Below are 17,954 nucleotides of genomic sequence, written 5' to 3' on the forward strand. Positions count from 1 at the left end.
TTCTGTACCATCACTCATTCATATATCTTTATGTACATATTCTTTATCCCTTTACACTTGTGTGTATAAGGTAGTAGTTGTGGAATTGTTAGGTTAGATTACTCGTTGGTTATTACTGCATTGTCGGAACTAGAAGCACAAGCATTTCGCTACACTCGCATTAACATCTGCTAACCATGTGTATGTGACAAATAACATTTGATTTGAAAGACAGGGTCCTGAAAAAGGGCCGTTTCCTTTTTGTTGAGTTTAGTTACGAACATTAACATGATCTAGTCAACACCATCAACACAAACGGACTATACAGCTACAAGTAGTGAGTTGAGTTACAAATGGACTATACTAAAAAAATTACAGTAAATGTCTACCTGTGATGAAATGTTTTCCACACACAATGTCAATATAGCACAGGATTTCTAAACCCTACCTAACCACATTTTCTTACCTTATACCCTACTGTTGTTTGTAAATGTATATTTGTGAATATGAAATTTGGCCTATAGAATAATGAAATTAATTACATAAAATTGTTGCAACTTGTTCTATCGTAGGTAAAGAATCCAAGCAGTACATCTCTCCACAATAGTGTAAAAACTTCATAAATGTGTTCAATTATAAATCTACTGATTTTACATTTACATTTAAGTCATTTAGCAGACGCTCTTATAAGTACATACATTCATACTTTTTTTGTTTGTTTGTTTTTTGTACTGGCCCCCGTACTGATGTCTTGCCACAGTTTCCTGACATGAATACAATGCCAAAAAAGATGCAACACCGTTTCTATGTGGTCATTACAAAAGCTACAATTTGAATGAGCTTTTCTTAAACTTCTTCATATAGTGGTTGGCAGGATAATATTTACTCATAATTTTAAAGGAAACTTCCTTAATTTTGTTAACAAGTAGGTATGTTTGTGGCAACATCCAACCTTATTTACAACAGATATTATCAATAAAACCGTTCCAATAAGGCATGACAAAAGGTATAGATACAACATCCTGCTGAAACAAGGTTCGTATCGCTCTGTTGTTGAATGGACCAAAAGAGAAACAAATCTTTCCTACTGATGAGTCAACAGGGAAGGTAGATTCTGAGGGTCAGATCTTGACACGTTCCTGAATAATAACTCAACACCTGAGGGAATGGCATCTAAAACAATTGCAAAATATTTAGGTGTTACAGGGATCATGTAAAGTGATAAGAATTCCTTATAACTAAGTTCTATAAAACTCTGCATTTACAAGTTGGCTCACCAACAGGATATTATTTCGGAAACAGTATTCTAAAAACAAAAGTATTTTTATACCATATCCCGATTATTCCACATATAATATCTGTGTGGAGAAAAATTATGCTTAGAAATTAACGACCATGATAAGAAAACCTGCCGATGAAAAGCAGAGAGTTTCACTGGAACTTCAATGTTATAATTGCAAACCAACATGAAATTAAGGCCACCAAAAGTAGAGAAGACATGGTGAGGAATACAATTCCACATATAAGTGGGTCTTCTTGGGAATTGTTTTATCCAATTGATCTTAAAAGTATTATTTAAGGTAGTAAAGTCCAGAATTCATCCTCATAAGTGTTCACTACAACCGTTTTCCTACGATTGGGAACTATTTCATGCTGGGAAGATTTTAACATGACACCGGCCATTAGGCTACCATATTTGGAAGTGCGTGGAAACGCCAAGCGGTTGCACATTTATACATTCGGTGAAATATCTGTATCATTGTTCTATCTGTTCTTATCTCTGGCAACCCCTAGCGCCCGAATCTCATCTCGAGTGTACATCTGGAACTTATTTGTTGCTACGTCTTGAGGGCAAAGGTTACACATGAAGATTCCTCCGCCTATTACGCGCTTGTTTTTGTATAAAAAGGCAACTTTCAAAAGCCTGGTAAGTAATGTACGATGATTGCTTGTGTATTTGTAAATTCGTGAAGAAGTTTCAGTTGTCAAGAACATGAAACAAGATCAGTAATTTACAGATTGATTGACATAACGTTAACTCTTCGCCGGAAAAGCAGCTAAAGTTAGCTAGCTAAATTAATCTGTTTCTTTGACGCTTCAATTTGATTCGAATTTCTTCAGACCCTGGTGCCAGTGGAGGTAGTTGCTAGTTAACCAAATAAAAAAGTTAACCACAGTAAATGTAAACTTTTCCGTAATCTAACACGTTCTGGTTGTAGTTTTTGTATTTCATAACGATTGCTACTCAGTTTAAAACACTCCAGTTAGCTAACTATCGACTGTGCCGCAAAAGCATGCTGAGCGCGTATAAATCCGCGCGTATAAACCCAGGGTGGTCACACTACTCCCTCCTTTCAAAGAGCACGTCCTCGCGCTAGCTTGCGACTCTAGGTCTTATAGGAGCGCGCTGACCGGCCAAGCACAGGCACTGTTGTGGATGCAAGGTCCGATCAATTCTGACACCAATGTAATAAAACACCAGGGAGCAGGTCTCGAACCCTCGACCTTCTAGCCCGAAGTCCAGCGCGCTAACGGTAACTAGCAGCAGGCAGCCAGTTATCCATGACTAATATATCATTGACTTGCTACAGTGGCATTTATCAACCACAGAAGCGTTTAAAATTGTTGGGATCATTTCATATTACAGTACAGTACTCAAGAGTACTCTCACACCCGCCTTCCTGCCCATTTCTGAATCTCCCTTCCCTCCCGGCTGTCTCTGTTCTCTTTTCATGTCTCATCCCTCAATGTATTTATTATTTATTATAAGTATTTATGGCTTTATCTTGGCCAGGTCCCAGTTGCAAATGAGAACTTGTTCTCAACTAGCCTACCTGGTTAAATAAAGGTGAAATAAAAAAAACATTACAATGTATTTTTTTTCCAAATTATAGTTCACTGCGTGTTATGACAAGAACTTGAAATGACGCGCGTCGTGTACGTTAGCCCTAGCTATTGGTGAATCTGTGACTGTTGGATTTGCTCAATCTGTCCCCACTGTATACAGGCAATACGTGATACCACCGCGACAGGAGCTGTAAGACATGGCGAGTTTGGTTGCGGTTTGCAGGGACGGGGAAGAGGACTTCCCTTTCCTCGCACGACAGATTCCCCTGTACATCGATGACACCCTCACAGTAAGAAAGTGCAGTGTTTCCGTCTACCATATGGTGCTCAAGTTGTTTGAAGGATTTACAATCAGCCACTCTTCTGAACCTAGCTAGCTACCTATGTCGACAATGAAACACGGTTGCGAGCGAGAGACCGAGAGGACTAGCTAGGCCTCTCCAACAACTAGCGCCAGCAAGCTAGCGTTAGCTATCCGGATCCACCAACCGGCTTTCTAGCTAGCTAGGCATGTTCTAGCTGTCACGTATTTCCAATGACACCTTGATGTAGGTTAAGCAATGCATTGTTCCATTACATTTCTGAGCTGTTAGGCTAGCCTAACTGACCAGTTAACTAACCGGCAAGCTAATCATGACCGCAAACTGGATGCGGTTGCTGGGTGACTAGCCTAAATGGTTATAATTTGAGCAGTGGCAGCATATTAGATACTGGGCTTGGACCTATGTTGGCGATGTAGACACTGTATGGACAAGTTAATGTTGGAAGAGTTTTACTTAATGCTGGAACAGCTTTACTTCCACTACATAGTGTAGAATTTCCCAGTTGTGTTGTGGAATACTTATGCTGATGACACTTTCAATATATGTCCTCTTGTTATTACAGATGGTGATGGAGTTTACTGACAATGTCATGAACCTTGACAGTCACCAGATCAACAGCTCTGAGATGAAGCAGTTTGTTGAGGTGAGTGAGTACTGTCAACATCCTAGTCATGAGGAAGGAAGAAGATTTGTCTGTATTAGGGACGTTACCCATTTACCGTTAGTCGGTTACCCATTGAAAACACATTTGACCAGTCATTCTTAATTTAATTTATCTCCAGAGTGGTGCAGCGGTCTAAGGCACTGCATCTCAGTGCTAGAGGTGACACTACAGGCCCTTGTTCGATTCCAGGCTGTATCACAACCGGCCATGATTGGGAGTCCCATAGGGCTGCGCACAATTGGCCCAGCATCGTCCTAGTTAGTGTTTGGCCGGGGTAGGCCGTCATTGTAAATAATATGTTTTTTCTTAACTGACTTCCGTAGTTAAATAAAGGTTATAAATATAAAATAATTCGCATAATTAGGTGGAATTAAATTGCAGTGTGTGTTTTCGTTAGTTGTCATGTATCTTATTAACCAAAATGCACTTTTTAAAAAGTTTTTTAAACAACTAATTGACAGATGTAAGTTAAATTATTTGAATTCCATTTTGTTTGTTTTTTCTTCTTCTGTGCACAAAATGCGCTCATTGATACAGTTTCTAAAGAGATAAATCAGGTCCAGCCTGAACTATGTGATGTATTAAGGAGTTTCTAAAAGGCCAATATTCTACATAGTTTAGTGCTTAAAACGTGGTTATTAACTAGAATGACCATAATCCATTGCGATTCTACTTATCCGGTCTGTGTTTCTTTTATGCCTGCTACGGAAGAGGCAGAAGAATGCGTGATTGTGAGGGTATCTAGAAAGCAGCTTTTGCTTGGCGATGTATCTCTATCTGAAAATACATGATCTAAGTGATTGATAGTTGGAATTTGACAATCAACATTTACCGGACCCGTATGCATTGGGTGCGTAACCTAATTAGGGCATAAACCCACGGTGCTCAGAATGACAAATCACATTTCGAATATGGTCATTCATATTAACAGAACATGCAAGTTGAGGATGCAATGATGTGCGGTCCTTAATGATTTTTGATGTGCACTTTGAACATGTTCGAATAACTGTCCACAGTTTACTTTTCCTCAGCCAGCAAGATGAGTAACGACTAGCAAAATCACTAGCTTATGTCAATCTGCTATTGTCAAAGTTTAGGCTACCTATTCTATTGGTCAGCTTGTCAAAAAAAATTGCCTATTCCAAACAGACTCTGGGACAGTTGTGGGACGATCGATTCCAAATTCATACAACCAGAAGGCCAAGTCTACGTGTAAAATATGTTTCAAAGCAAAGAGTCTGATGCAACGTTTATCTAAAAATGTTGAACTATTATTTATTTATATTATAAGCGCACAAGGCAGTAGTCTACGTGCAAATGTTTGTTCCATACTGCAGTTAGTTAAAAACACAATTTTTTTTGTTGAGTGCATTTATGAAAATATGTTGACAAACGTTACCTTATCCTAGTGAGAATTACACGGGTATCAAAACGTCGAGGCGGTTTAAGCCTGCACGAAACACAGACCTTATTTGAAGTAGATCAAGACATTCTCTATGGAAGACATGAACGGTAAAATAACTAAGGAACCCCTTTCAAATTCAGCCGCAAGTTATTACAGGAATTATAACGCGTCGACTATTTCTCTCTAAACCATATACCTTTGACTAATCCGGAAACTATCACCTCGAAAACAAAACGTTTATTCCGTTCCGTATTTTATCTAACGGGTGGCATCAATGTGTCTAAATATTCCTGTTACATTGCACAACCTTCAATGTTGTCATAATTACGTAAAATTCTGGCAAATTAGTTCGCAAAGAGCCAGGCGGCCCAAACTGTTGCATATACCCTGACTCTGCGTGCAATGAACGCAAGAGAAATGACACAATTTCACCTGGTTAATATTGCCTGCTAACCTGGATTTCTTTTAGCTAAATATGCAGGTTTAAAAATATATACTTGTGTATTGATTTTAAGAAAGGCATTGATGTTTATGTGTAAGTACATATTGGAGCAATGACAGTCATTGATTGTTTTTTATAAGATAAGTTTAATGCTAGCTAGCAATTTACCTTAGCTTACTGCATTTGCGTAACAGGCAGGCTCCTCGTGGGTTGCAATGTAATCAGGTGTTAGAGCATTGGACTAGTTAACTGTAAGGTTGCAAGATTGGATCCCCCGAGCTGACAAGGTTAAAAATCTGTCGTTCTGCCCCTGAACGAGGCTGAACGTTCCTAGGCCGTCATTGAAAATAAGAATGTGTTCTTAACTGACTTGCCTAGTTAAATAAAGGTGTAAAAAAAAAAAAAGATATATATATATATATATATATATATTTTTTTTTTTTTGAATCGGCGCCCAAAAATACCGATTTCTGATTGTTATGAAAACTTGAAATCGGCCCCAATTTAATCGGCCATTCCGATTAATCGGTCGACCTCTAGTACACACGCCAATTTAATTCCTCAGAATTATGCAAATTAACCTATAGGTTGATAAGCATAACCAGTCAAATGTATTTACCCACCGCAATATCAAGTCAAACTTTATTCGTCACATGTGCCGAATACAAGTGTAGACTTTACTGTGAAATGCTTACTTACAAGCCCTTAACCAACAGTGCAGTTCAAGAAGAAAATATTTACCAAGTAGACTAAAATAAAAAGTAATAATAAAAATGAACACTAAGAATAATAATAAAGAGGGGCACCGGTACTGAGTCAGTGTGCGGGGGTACATGCTGGTTGAGGTAATATGTACATGTAGGTGGGGGCGAAGTGACTATGCATAGGCAACAGAGTAGCAGCAGTGTACAAAAGGGAGGGGGGTCAATGTAAATTGTCCGGTGGCGATTTTATGAATTGTTCAGAAGTCTATTGGCTTGGGGGTAGAAGCTGTTGAGGAGCCTTTTGGTCCTAGACTTGGCAATCCAGTACCGCTTGCCGTGCGGTAGCAAAGAAAACAGTCTATAACTTGGGTGACTGGAGTCTCTGACAATTTTATGGGCTTTCCTCTGACACCGCCTATTATATAGGTCCTGGATGGCAGGAACCTTGGCCCCAGTGATGTACTGGGCCGTTCGCACTACCCTCTGTAGCGCCTTACTCTCAGATGCCGAGCAGTTGACATACCAGCCGGTGATGCAACCGGTCAGGATGCTCTCGATGGTGCAGCTGTAGAACTTTATGAGGATCTGGGTACCCATGCTAAATCTTTTCAGTCTCCTGAGGGGTAAAGGTTTTGTCGTGCCCTCTTCATGACTGTCTTGGTGTGTTTGGACCATGATAGTACGTTGGTCATGTGGACACCAAGGAACTTGAAACTCTCGACCAAAACATGTAGGTATTATAGACTCGGTCAGGGAGAGGTTGAAAATGCCAGTGAAGACACTTGCCAGTTGGTCCGCGCATGCTTTGAGTACACGTCCTGGTAATCCGTCTGGCCCACCGGCTTTGTGAATGTTGACATGTTTAAAGGTTTTGTTCACATCGGCTACCAAGAGCGTTATCACAGTCATCCAGAACAGCTGGTGCGCTCGTGCATGCTTCAGTGTTGCTTGCCTCGAAGCGAGCATAAAAGTAATTTAGCTCATCTGTTAGGCTCGTGTCACTGGGCAGCTTGCGTCTGGGTTTCCCTTCGTAGTCCATAATAGTTTTCAAGCCCTGCCACATCCGACGAGTGTCAGAGCCGGTGTAGTAGGATTCAATCTTAATCCTGTATTGACGCTTTGCTTGTTTGATGGTTCATCTGAGGGCATAGCGGGATTTCTTATAAGCGTCCGGATTATTGTCCCGCTCCTTGAAAGTGGCAGCTCTAGCCTTTAGCTCGATGCGGATGTTGCCTGTAATCCATGGCTTCTGGTTGGGATATGTACGTACAGTCACTGTGAGGGCGACGTCATTGATGCACTTACTGGTGAAGTCGAAGACTGAGGGGGTGTATTCCTCAGTGCCATTGGATGAATCCCGGAACATATTCCAGCCTGTGCTAGCAACAGAGTCCTGCATCCGTGTCATCTGACCACTTATATATTGAGTGAGACACTGGTACTTCCTGCTTTAGTTTTGGCTTGTAAGCAGGAATCAGGAGGATAGAATAATGGTCAGATTTGCCAAATGAAGGGCGGGGGAGAGCTTTGTATGCATCTCTGTGTATGGTGTAAAGGTGGTTTAGGATTATCTTCCCCCTGGTTGCACATGTGACATGCTGGTGTAAATTTGGTAAAACAAATTTAAGTTTGTCTGCATTAAAGTCCCCCTCCACTAGGAGCGCTGCTTCTGGGTGAGCATTTTCTTCTTTGCTTATGGCCTTAGAATTGGTTGAGAGCGGTCTTAGTGCAGCTTCTTTTTGTGGTGGTAAATAGATGGCTACGAATAATACAGATGAGAACTCTCTTGGTAGATAATGTGGTCTACAGCTTATCATAAGGTACTCTACCTCAGGCGAGCAATACCTCGAGACTTCTTTAATATTAGACATCGTGCACCAGCTGTTATTGACAGACACATACCCCCACCCCTCGTCTTACAAGAGGTGTAGTGTCTCTGTTCTGCCGGTGCATGGAAAATCCCGCTAGCTCTATATTGTCCGTATCTTCGTTCAGCCACGTCTCCGTGAAACATAAGATGTAACAGTTTTAAATGTCCCGTAGGTAGGTTAATCTGAATTGTAGGTCATCAATTTTATTTTCCAATGATTGCACGTTAGCGAGAAGAATGGAAGGTAGTGGGAGTTTACTCATTCGCCTCTGGATTCTCAGAAGGAGTCCCGATCTGCGTCCTCTTTTGTGGCGCCTTTTCTTCACGCAAAAGGCGTGGATCTGGGCCTGTTCCAGTGAAAGCAGGATATCCTTCTTGTTGGACTTGTTACAGGAAAACATTTCTTCCAGTCCGTGGTGAGTAATCGCTTTTCTGATGTCCAGAAGTTCTTTTCGGCAACATTATGTACACAATACGTTTTTAAAAAGTTAAACAAAACGCTACAAAAATAACAAAATAGCCCTATTGGTTGGGAGAATGTAAAACGTCAGCGCCATCTTGTCATATAACCTATCATCAACGTTTTGGAAAAACATTTTGAAACCTTTCTACCCCTTTTTCTCCCCAATTTCGTGATATCCAATTGGTAGTTAGTCTTGTCCCATTGCTGCAACTCCCGTAAAGACTCGGGAGAGGCGAAGGTCGAGAGCCATGCGTCCCCCGAAACACGACCGTGCCACACTGCACTGCTTCTTGACACACTACTCGCTTAACCCAGAAGCCAGCAGCACCAATGTGTCAGAGCAAACACCGTACAACTGGTGACCGTGTCAGCGTGCATGCGCCCGTCCCACCACAGGAGTCGCTACATCGTGATGGGACAAGGATTTCCCGGCCGGCTAAACCCTCCCCTAACCCAGACGACGCTGGACCAATTGTGCGTCACCTCATGGGTCTCCCGGTCGCGGCCCGGGTTCGAACCCGGATCTGTAGTGACGCCTCAAGCACTGCAGTGCCTTAGACCCCTGAGCCACTCAGGAGGCCCGTTTTTGAAACTATTTAACTGTAAATGTAATTGTTTAACCTAGACGTTTTATTTTGAGGCATTTCTTAGCATGTACCAACCATAGCAATGTTAAGGGGATTATTTTATGAACCCTTCCTCATATGCCATTTAAAACCATAATTTAACTCATGTTCTCAACTTTCTCTCTTTGTCCAGCAGCCAAAGACACAATCCTAATTATATTAGTGGCAATATGTCACTTTTTGGGCGACCTGACCAAATTCGCATAGAAATGCAAGTTATTGATATATTATTTTACTTGAAAGCAAGTATATGAAGCTGTAGATCTGTTCTATGTGCACTATTTCTATGCGTCCCGTTCTTAAGTCATTTTTTGTGTCTTTTCACTGTCTGTTTTGTACACCAGCATCAAACAGCTGAAAATGTTTTTGGTTATTGAAAATATATTTTGGGGGTTTAGATGGCACAAGGATGCTCTACAACAGGGGTTCCCAAACTTTTTCACTCAGGGGGCCCCACTTCCAGCATTGGTGAAAATCCCGCGCTCTGTGAGGGAGAAGGGAATTGTAATAACAATTATTTAAAATATTATATTCAGCCCAATGGCACAACGTCCACTTTGACATGGATTTTTTTTAGGTGTCATTACAGCCACACTTCGGTGATGTCATTTACAAAATAGCCTCCAATACCCTACTCAATAAATTGGATGCAGTCTATCACAGTGCCATCCGTTTTGTCACCAAAGCCCCTTACACTACCCACCACTGCGACCTGTACACTCTCGTTGGCTGGCCCTCGCTTCATACTCGTCGCCAAACCCACTGGCTCCAGGTCATCTACAAGACCCTGCTAGGTAAAGCCCCCCCTTATCTCAGCTCGCTGGTCACCATAGCAGCACCTACCTGTAGCACGCGCTCCAGCAGGTATATCTCTCTGGTCACCCCCAAAACCAATTCTTCCTTTGGCCGCCTCTCCTTCCAGTTCTCTGCTGCCAATGACTGGAACGAACTACAAAAATCTCTGAAACTGGAAACACTTATCTCCCTCACTAGCTTTAAGCACCAGCTGTCAGAGCAGCTCATAGATTACTGCACCTGTACATAGCCCATCTATAATTTAGCCCAAACAACTACCTCTTTACCTACTGTATTCATTTATTTATTTTTGCTCCTTTGCACCCCATTATTTCTATCTCTACTTTGCACTTTCTTCCACTGCAAACCAACCATTCCAGTGTTTTTTTTTTACTTGCTATATTGTATTTACTTCGCCACCATGACCTTTTTATATTTGTATTTATTTTTATATATATTTTGTTTGCCTTCACCTCCCTTATCTCACCTCAATTGCTCACATTGTATATAGACTTATTTTTCACTATATTATTGACTGTATGTTTGTTCTACTCCATGTGTAACTATGTGTTGTTGTATGTATCGAACTGCTTTGCTTTATCTTGGCCAGGTCGCAATTGTAAATGAGAACGTGTTCTCAATTTGCCTACCTGGTTAAATAAAGGTTAAATAAAATAAATAAATAAAAATTGACAGGAGTTTCATGATTTTTATTTCTGGGGTTGGATTATAACCGCTTAAACGTTTGACACGTTAATGAGGGTCAGTTCAGGCTCTGGCTGGGCCACTCAAGGACATTCAGAGACTTGTCCCGAAGCCACTCATGTGTTGTCTTGGCTGTGCGTTTAGGGTCGTTGTCCTGTTCAAATGTGAACCTTCACCCCAGTCTGAGGTCCTCATCCCTAGTGTCAGCAGCAAAATTGACCCAAATTTGCATCCCTAGTGTGTGCCTTTCAAACATGGCTTGATGATATTGACCTTAAGACTAGTTGTCATACTTTGCTCAAGGATCATGCCTTTATTTCTTCAACACTTCGCTACACACTGTACTAAGTCAAGTTGTGTGTGTGCCTACCTGCCTCTGCCCCCCTCAGCATCACAGCATGCTGAAGCAGCAGGACCTGAACAACGCCATGATTGTGTCGTCCAGGGAGATGTTCAGTGCCCTGTCCCAGCTGGTGCCGTGTGTGGGCTGCAGGCGGAGTGTGGAGCGCCTCTTTTCCCAGCTGGTGGAGTCTGGGAACCCGGCTCTGGAGCCCATCACTGTGAAGTCCATCGGCGTGCTCTCTGTCACCAAGGCCTGCGTGGTCAACGCAAAGAAGCTCTACACCCTCTTCTACGTCCATGGGTGGGTGAGACCTGTCACATGAGACTCTTGTAGTCTTATCTCTTTATTCATACTTTATTGGCATGTCACAGACTGAATCTTGTGTATCTTAACTTTTATTAATACTTTATTGACCTGTCATAAGACGGACTCTTACTATTGCTGTGGTCCATCTTTTATCCGTATTTTATTGGCCAATTTGCCTTAGAAAGAATCTGTAAACTGTCCCCTTGATGGACAGTAAAAATCTTACTTACCATTTCTCGAGTCCCAGTAAGAATCAGCTGTATTTGTGTGTTGGAAGGTTTTTTGTTTAACTTATATAATAAGTACTGATCAAATCTGACCATTTATGTTTTTATGGTAAGCTATTAGTTAGTGTTGTTACAATAGTAGAATTTTTAGTTTGATACCAGGTTTAGCATCACATCACTTCTGCTGAATGAGTGTAGTTTTTGGTTTCACTTGGGACCTGCACAACTCTGACAGCCAGTTTATTATGTTGGTTGGTGTTCTGTCCAGTCGTGACAGCCTGTCGATGATGTCGCCGTAGTTTTCTCTCCCAGTCCGTAGTTGTAGAAACAAACGTTTTTCGCAAATCATCATGTTTGGATTGCATCAGCTGATGAGTGATTTTCCCCATTTTTGGAGGATTTGAGTGCTTCTTCCATGTCGGGTAACCCACTGTCTAACCACTTCTGCTCTAAACCTTTCTTCATATTCAACAAATGGTTATTTTCGGTTTTTGAACACATTTGGTTATCTCTCCCCAGTTGGTGGTTGCATTGGTCAGGCCCTTAAGGAAAACATGTATGGCTCTCCATCCATTGGCCACATATTGCTCTTCACCACCCACAGCTCTATAAACCTTTTCTTTAAGTACTCCATGTTCACGGTTGTTCAAAATAAAGGCTAGTAACTGTAACCCATCATAAGGATGTTGATTGTAGAGTTTCTTAACGCTTCAAATGGTCCCATGTCTTCATACCCATGTCTTGTGGATGTTTTTGACCATTCATCCATCTGTTTTGGAGATGCTGATTTATGTGATTACTGTCACTGGAGGTTTGTCTTTACTACCTTTTTGCAGCCGGTGTTCTGGTTGGCCTAAGACATCATTTGTAACCTCTGTCAGTATCTGTTGACTCAAAGCCAGGTAGTGCTGACCAGATGGTTGAAACCTTATCTGCGTTGTGCAACTCGGTGTGACGGTAGATGGAGAAAACAAAGGGTCCACATGTTGGGGCCAAGTCTGTTTTTACAACCCTTTCCTGTACTTGTTGAATTTCTCCTTTAAAGGGTTTTATCTGTTCACTAAGAGCTCTCAAACTATCTATATCTCTCTGCAATGTCCTATCAAGACAGAATTTCTCATCCCACTTCCTTACTTCTGTTAATACAGATAAAGACCATCTTGTTTTTGTCAACGAGTTAGACATTCTCTGTATTTTTTCATCCAAGCTTTTTGTACATCAGACAGATTCCATCATTGTCAACAATGACAGAATATTTATTTATCTCTTGCCTACACTTATCTGCTTTGAAATTGTTCTTCATGTCACTAGACAGTGAATTTAAAATCTTTATCATGCTCACATCTGGAGGAGCTGTTCCACCCTTTTCCAGAGTGGTTTTCTCACTTAATGTAATGCCATTAACTTCAAAAGTTGTATAATATATCTATATTTATTTAACCCCCCCCACCCACCAAAAAAATCTTGGACTCAAACCTCCTTTCTATAGAATACATATTGTGTCTGTAGGGCCTGTTTACCCATAAAACCTGTTTTCTTCAAAAGCTTGTTGAAGGCTTACAAGGCTTACATTACCCACACGTGTAAAAGTGAGCAACTCCTATGCAACAAGGTTTCACAAAATGGACTTGAACCCATATAATAGAGATATAACAAACCTGTAACAGAGCAAACAAAGGACTCTAACCATATACATAACAGATAGGTATCACTCATTGCATGCACTCATTTTGGTTCTTTTTAAATGATATCGGTCTAGACTCACCCAGCAATATGTTAGGAGTCAGGAGATTAAGATTTAAATCCCGTGGGTTGCGGGACCCGTGGGTTGTGCCGTGACCAATCCATCTGGGTCACTGCACCAAGTGTTAGCAGTTGATGTTACTCTTCAATAACACAGACCCCAAAGCAAACTGGGGGCGAAGAATAGGTTTATTCAAAGAGGACAAATCATAGACGTTATGCAGAGAGGTAGATGTTCATTCTCCCTTGTCCTCAGTGATACTCTCCACAGAACAAAGGGACAGGATGTAGTTTTATAACCCAACCCTAGTATGTGGTTGACCAATTAGAATTCCTTGAATTAAAACTGGACCAATGGCCAAATAACAAGTATCCTATTTCCGGCTCAATGTATCGACAAATTCCTCCCATGTCTCTAACCATTGATCGTTAATCCCCTATTACAGAAACCACTTTCCATTCATCATTAGTACTCTATTGACTTTTAGTCCTCTGCGTTGTGTAGTTATCTTCGAAATATTCTTAAACTACTACAGTATTAGTAAATGTGCCAGAAATAAATAAAACGTTTTTGTTTTTTTGTTTTTTGTAGGTCAAAGTTGAATGACATGATCGATGCCATTCCAAAAAGCAAAAAGAATCAACGCTGCCAGTTGCACTCCTTAGACACACACAAACCTAAGCCACTGGGGTGAGTCACATTAACTGGCACTATTTATCATCTATCTACAGTGCATTTGGAAAGTATTCAGACCTCTTCACTTTTTCCACGTTTTGTTAGGTTACAGCCTTATTCTAAAATGGATTAAATAAATAAAAATCTTCAATCTACACACAATAATGATGCAAAAATATTATTTTGACATTTTTGCACACAAAAAAAAAAAGAACATACCTTATTTACACAAGTATTCATACCCTTTGCTATGAGACTCGAAAATGAGCTCTGATGCATCCTGTTTCCATTGATCATCCTTGAAATGTTTCTGCAACTTGATTGGAGTCCACCTGTGGTTACTTCAATTGATTGGACATGATTTGGAAAGGCACACACCTGTCTATATAAGGTCCCACAGTTGTCAGAGCAAAAACCAAGCAATGGGGTCGAAGGTATTGTCCGTAGAGCTCCGAGACAGAACTGTGTCTCGGCACAGATCTGGGGAAGGGTCACAAAACATTTCTGCAGCATTGAAGGTCCCCAAGGACACAGTGGCCTTCATTCTTAAATGGAAGAAATATGGAACCACCAAGACTCTTCCTAGAGCTGGCCGCCCGGCCAAACTGAGCAATCAAGGGCCTTGGTCAGGGAGGTGACCAAGAACTTGGTGGTCATTCTGGCAGAGTTCCTCTGTAGAGATTGGTGGAGTGCTGAAAGTTCCTCCCATCAGGCCTTTATGGTTGAGTGGCTAGATGGAAGCCACTCCTCAGTAAAAGGCACATGACAGCCCGCTTGGAGTTTGCCAAAAGGTACCTAAAGGACTCTGACCATGAGAAACAAAATTTGCTGGTCTGACGAAACCAAGATTGAACTCTTTGGCCTGAATGCCATGCGTCACATCTGGAGGAAACCTGGCACCATCCCTACGGTGAAGCATGGTGGTGGCAGCATCATGCTGTGGGGATGTTTTTCAGCGGGAGGGACTGGGAAACTAGTCAGGATCGAGGCAAAGATGAACTGAGTCAATTACATAGAGATCCTTGATGAAAACCTGCTCCAGAGAGCTCAGACTGGGGGCGAAGGTTCACCTTCCAACAGGACAACGACCCTAAGCACACAGCCAAGACAACGCAGGATTGGCTTCGGAACAAGTCTCTGAATGCCCTTGAGTGGCTGGACTTGAACCCACGAAGACTAGAGGCTGTAATCGCTACCAAAGGTGCTTCACCAAAGTACTGAGTAAAGGGTCTGAATACTTGTGTAAATGTGATATTTCCGTTTTTATATACATTAGCAAAGAAACTGAAGGGGTCTGAATACTTTCCGAATGCACTAACTGCTGTATTGGACTTAATTGCAATACTGTTCTTTCAGTTCTGGTAAATTTAAATGTAAGCTGTATGTCCACCTATTGGTCAGACTAGGCAATTTGAAGCTGTAGTAAGAGTATTTTGTGATGTACAGTATTGAAGTGTCTTTGAGATGTCTCTGAATCTTTAGAGGAGAAGGGAGCGTAGACAAATGGCTAGGTTTAGAGAAAGACAAAGATGGAGGAGCAAAGAGAGACCGCAGATGTAACGTCGTTTTTCACTTTGGACCTTTTCAGTCCCCCAGCAGGTATGCAGCAAAGCAAACACAGCTTGTTCGTTAAGAGTTTAAGTGACATTTCTGAATGCTAGCTAGTTAGCGCCAGTCTGAAGTATTTTAATTCATTTTCAGGATCAAAAGTAAAATACTTTCTTGAGTTCAAGCGCATTTTTAATTAGGATTTATCCAATGAGTACTTACCAATGTTAAGTTGGCATGCCTGTCTTGTTCGTCACCGTTATTGTGAAGCTGACTTGATAGGTTTAAAAAAAGAAAATAAAAAAATTGTTGATTGATGTTAACCATGGGGGTTTGCTGCTCACAGGGGAAGCTGGCTGGAGGTGTGGGAGCTCATGTCTCAGGAGTGCAGGGATGAGGTTGTTCTGATTGACAGTGCTTGCCTCCTGGAAACCCTGGAAACATACTTGCGCAAACACAGGTATAGTAATGTTACTTATGTAATGGCACCTTAATGTAACTTAGACTGTGAAAATATATTTTACTACTAACGTAATTGCTGGACTATTAAGCGCACCTGAATATAAGCCGCACCCACTGAATAAAAAATAAAAAAATGTATTTTGTACATAAATAAGCCGCACGTGTCTATAAGCCGCAGGTGCCTACCGGTACATTGAAACAAATGAACTTTACACAGCCTTTAAACGAAACACGGCTTGTAACAAAAATAAATAGGCTTTAACGAAACACGTCTTGTAACAAAAATAAATAGGCTTTAACGAAACAGGCTTGTAACATATATATATTTTTTTAAATAGCAGTTAACAGTAGCCTACCAAGAAAGTCCTTGGTCACTATCTTCCTCCTGTGCACTGAAACCACTGAAGTCATCTCCTTTGGTGTCATAGTTGAATAGCCTCAGAATTGCTTCATCCGATGTTGGATCGTTTTCATTGTGCTCTCCTCACTTTCATCCGGAGGCAAATTCCCCGCTGAGCTTATGCTGCGCTCTTCAATACGCAGCAGCTCCACGCTGTCAGGACCCACTGGCAGACTTGATCATAAGTCGCTCTTCGCATGCGGCCCGTTTTAGTGAAGGATTTCTCCCCACTTGTCATCCAAGCCTCATTTTCTAGTTCGGGCCATCTGCTTTTCTTTCCTCTGAAAGCTTTTGTTGTCTTTTTGCACTAAGTCAGTTTCTCACGCTGCTGTTTCCAACGTCTTATCATCGACTCATTAAGGCCAAGCTCCCGTGCAGCAGCTCTATTTCCTTTTCAAACAGCCAGATCGATCGCCTTCAAATTGAAAGCTGCATCATATGCATTTCTCCGTGTCTTTGCCATGATGAGGGTGACAAAATGACTACCGTAATCAGAATGATGGAAAGTTTGAGCGCGCTCGATTTACTTCACATTATGTGACGGTGCTCAGTTTTTTGGCGGCATGAATTTGTGAAAGCGGGAAAAATCCATAAATTAGCCGCGTCATTGTATAAAGCGCAAGGTTCATAGCGTGGGAAAAAAGTAGCGGCTTATAGTCCGGAAATTACGGTACTACAGTGTTTTCCTTTTGTCCCTTCTCTCTTCCTTTCAGGTTCTGTACTGACTGCAAGAACAAGGTATTGAGAGCGTACAACATCCTGGTAGGGGAGCTGGACTGCACTAAAGAGAAGAGCTACTGCGCTGCCTTGTACGAGGGTATCCGCTGCTGCCCCCACGAGCGCCATGTCCATGTCTGCTGCGAGACAGACTTCATCGCACACCTCCTGGGCCGGGCCGAGCCCGAGTTCACCGGAGGTTATGAGTATGTAAACTGCTACTTTTTCTTATGTTCTATAAACATGTAGTAAAGTATGATAAAATATGCCCGTATCCTTCTGATATACTAGCTTAGTTGTAGTTTTTCCATTACCTTTGTTTGCTTGTTAAAGATCTTATAAACTCAGCAAAATAAAAAACGTCCTACCTGTCAACTGCGTTTTATTTTCAGCAAACTTAACATGTGTAAATATTTGTATGAACCTAAGATTCAACAACTGAGGCATAAACTGAACAAGTTTCACAGACATGTGACTAACATAAATTGAATAATGTGTCCCTGAACAAAGTGGGATGGGGGGGGGATCAAAATCAAAAGTAACAGTCGGTATCTGGTGTGGCCACCAGCTGCATTAAGTACTGCAGTGCATCTTCTCATGGACTGCACCAGATTTTGAACTCACCAATTCTTGCTGTGAGATGTTACCCCACTCTTCCACCAATGAAACTGCAAGTTCCCGGACATTTCTGGAGGGAATGGCCCTAGCC

General features: G+C 41.5%; 1 protein-coding gene across 2 annotated transcripts in view; it reads left to right on the forward strand.

The window, feature by feature from the left end:
* Window positions 1-1,831: 1,831 nt before the first annotated feature.
* Window positions 1,832-17,954, forward strand: part of LOC129822230 (gametogenetin-binding protein 2-like) — a 33,056-nt gene continuing 16,933 nt past the window's right edge. Inside the window, exons 1-7 of one of the 2 annotated variants that reach the window (XM_055880337.1) lie at window positions 1,832-1,906; window positions 2,987-3,116; window positions 3,712-3,792; window positions 11,213-11,466; window positions 14,035-14,133; window positions 16,013-16,126; window positions 17,242-17,451. In XM_055880337.1, coding sequence (XP_055736312.1) covers window positions 3,024-3,116; window positions 3,712-3,792; window positions 11,213-11,466; window positions 14,035-14,133; window positions 16,013-16,126; window positions 17,242-17,451 — 851 coding nt within the window. In that variant the 5' untranslated portion in view covers window positions 1,832-1,906; window positions 2,987-3,023. Of the gene's footprint in view, window positions 1,907-2,933; window positions 3,117-3,711; window positions 3,793-11,212; window positions 11,467-14,034; window positions 14,134-16,012; window positions 16,127-17,241; window positions 17,452-17,954 lie in introns of those variants that run through there. The other variant, XM_055880328.1, reaches the window with a different exon arrangement.

Source organism: Salvelinus fontinalis, chromosome 2, assembly GCF_029448725.1.
Source record: "Salvelinus fontinalis isolate EN_2023a chromosome 2, ASM2944872v1, whole genome shotgun sequence".
NCBI classification, from domain to species: domain Eukaryota; kingdom Metazoa; phylum Chordata; class Actinopteri; order Salmoniformes; family Salmonidae; genus Salvelinus; species Salvelinus fontinalis.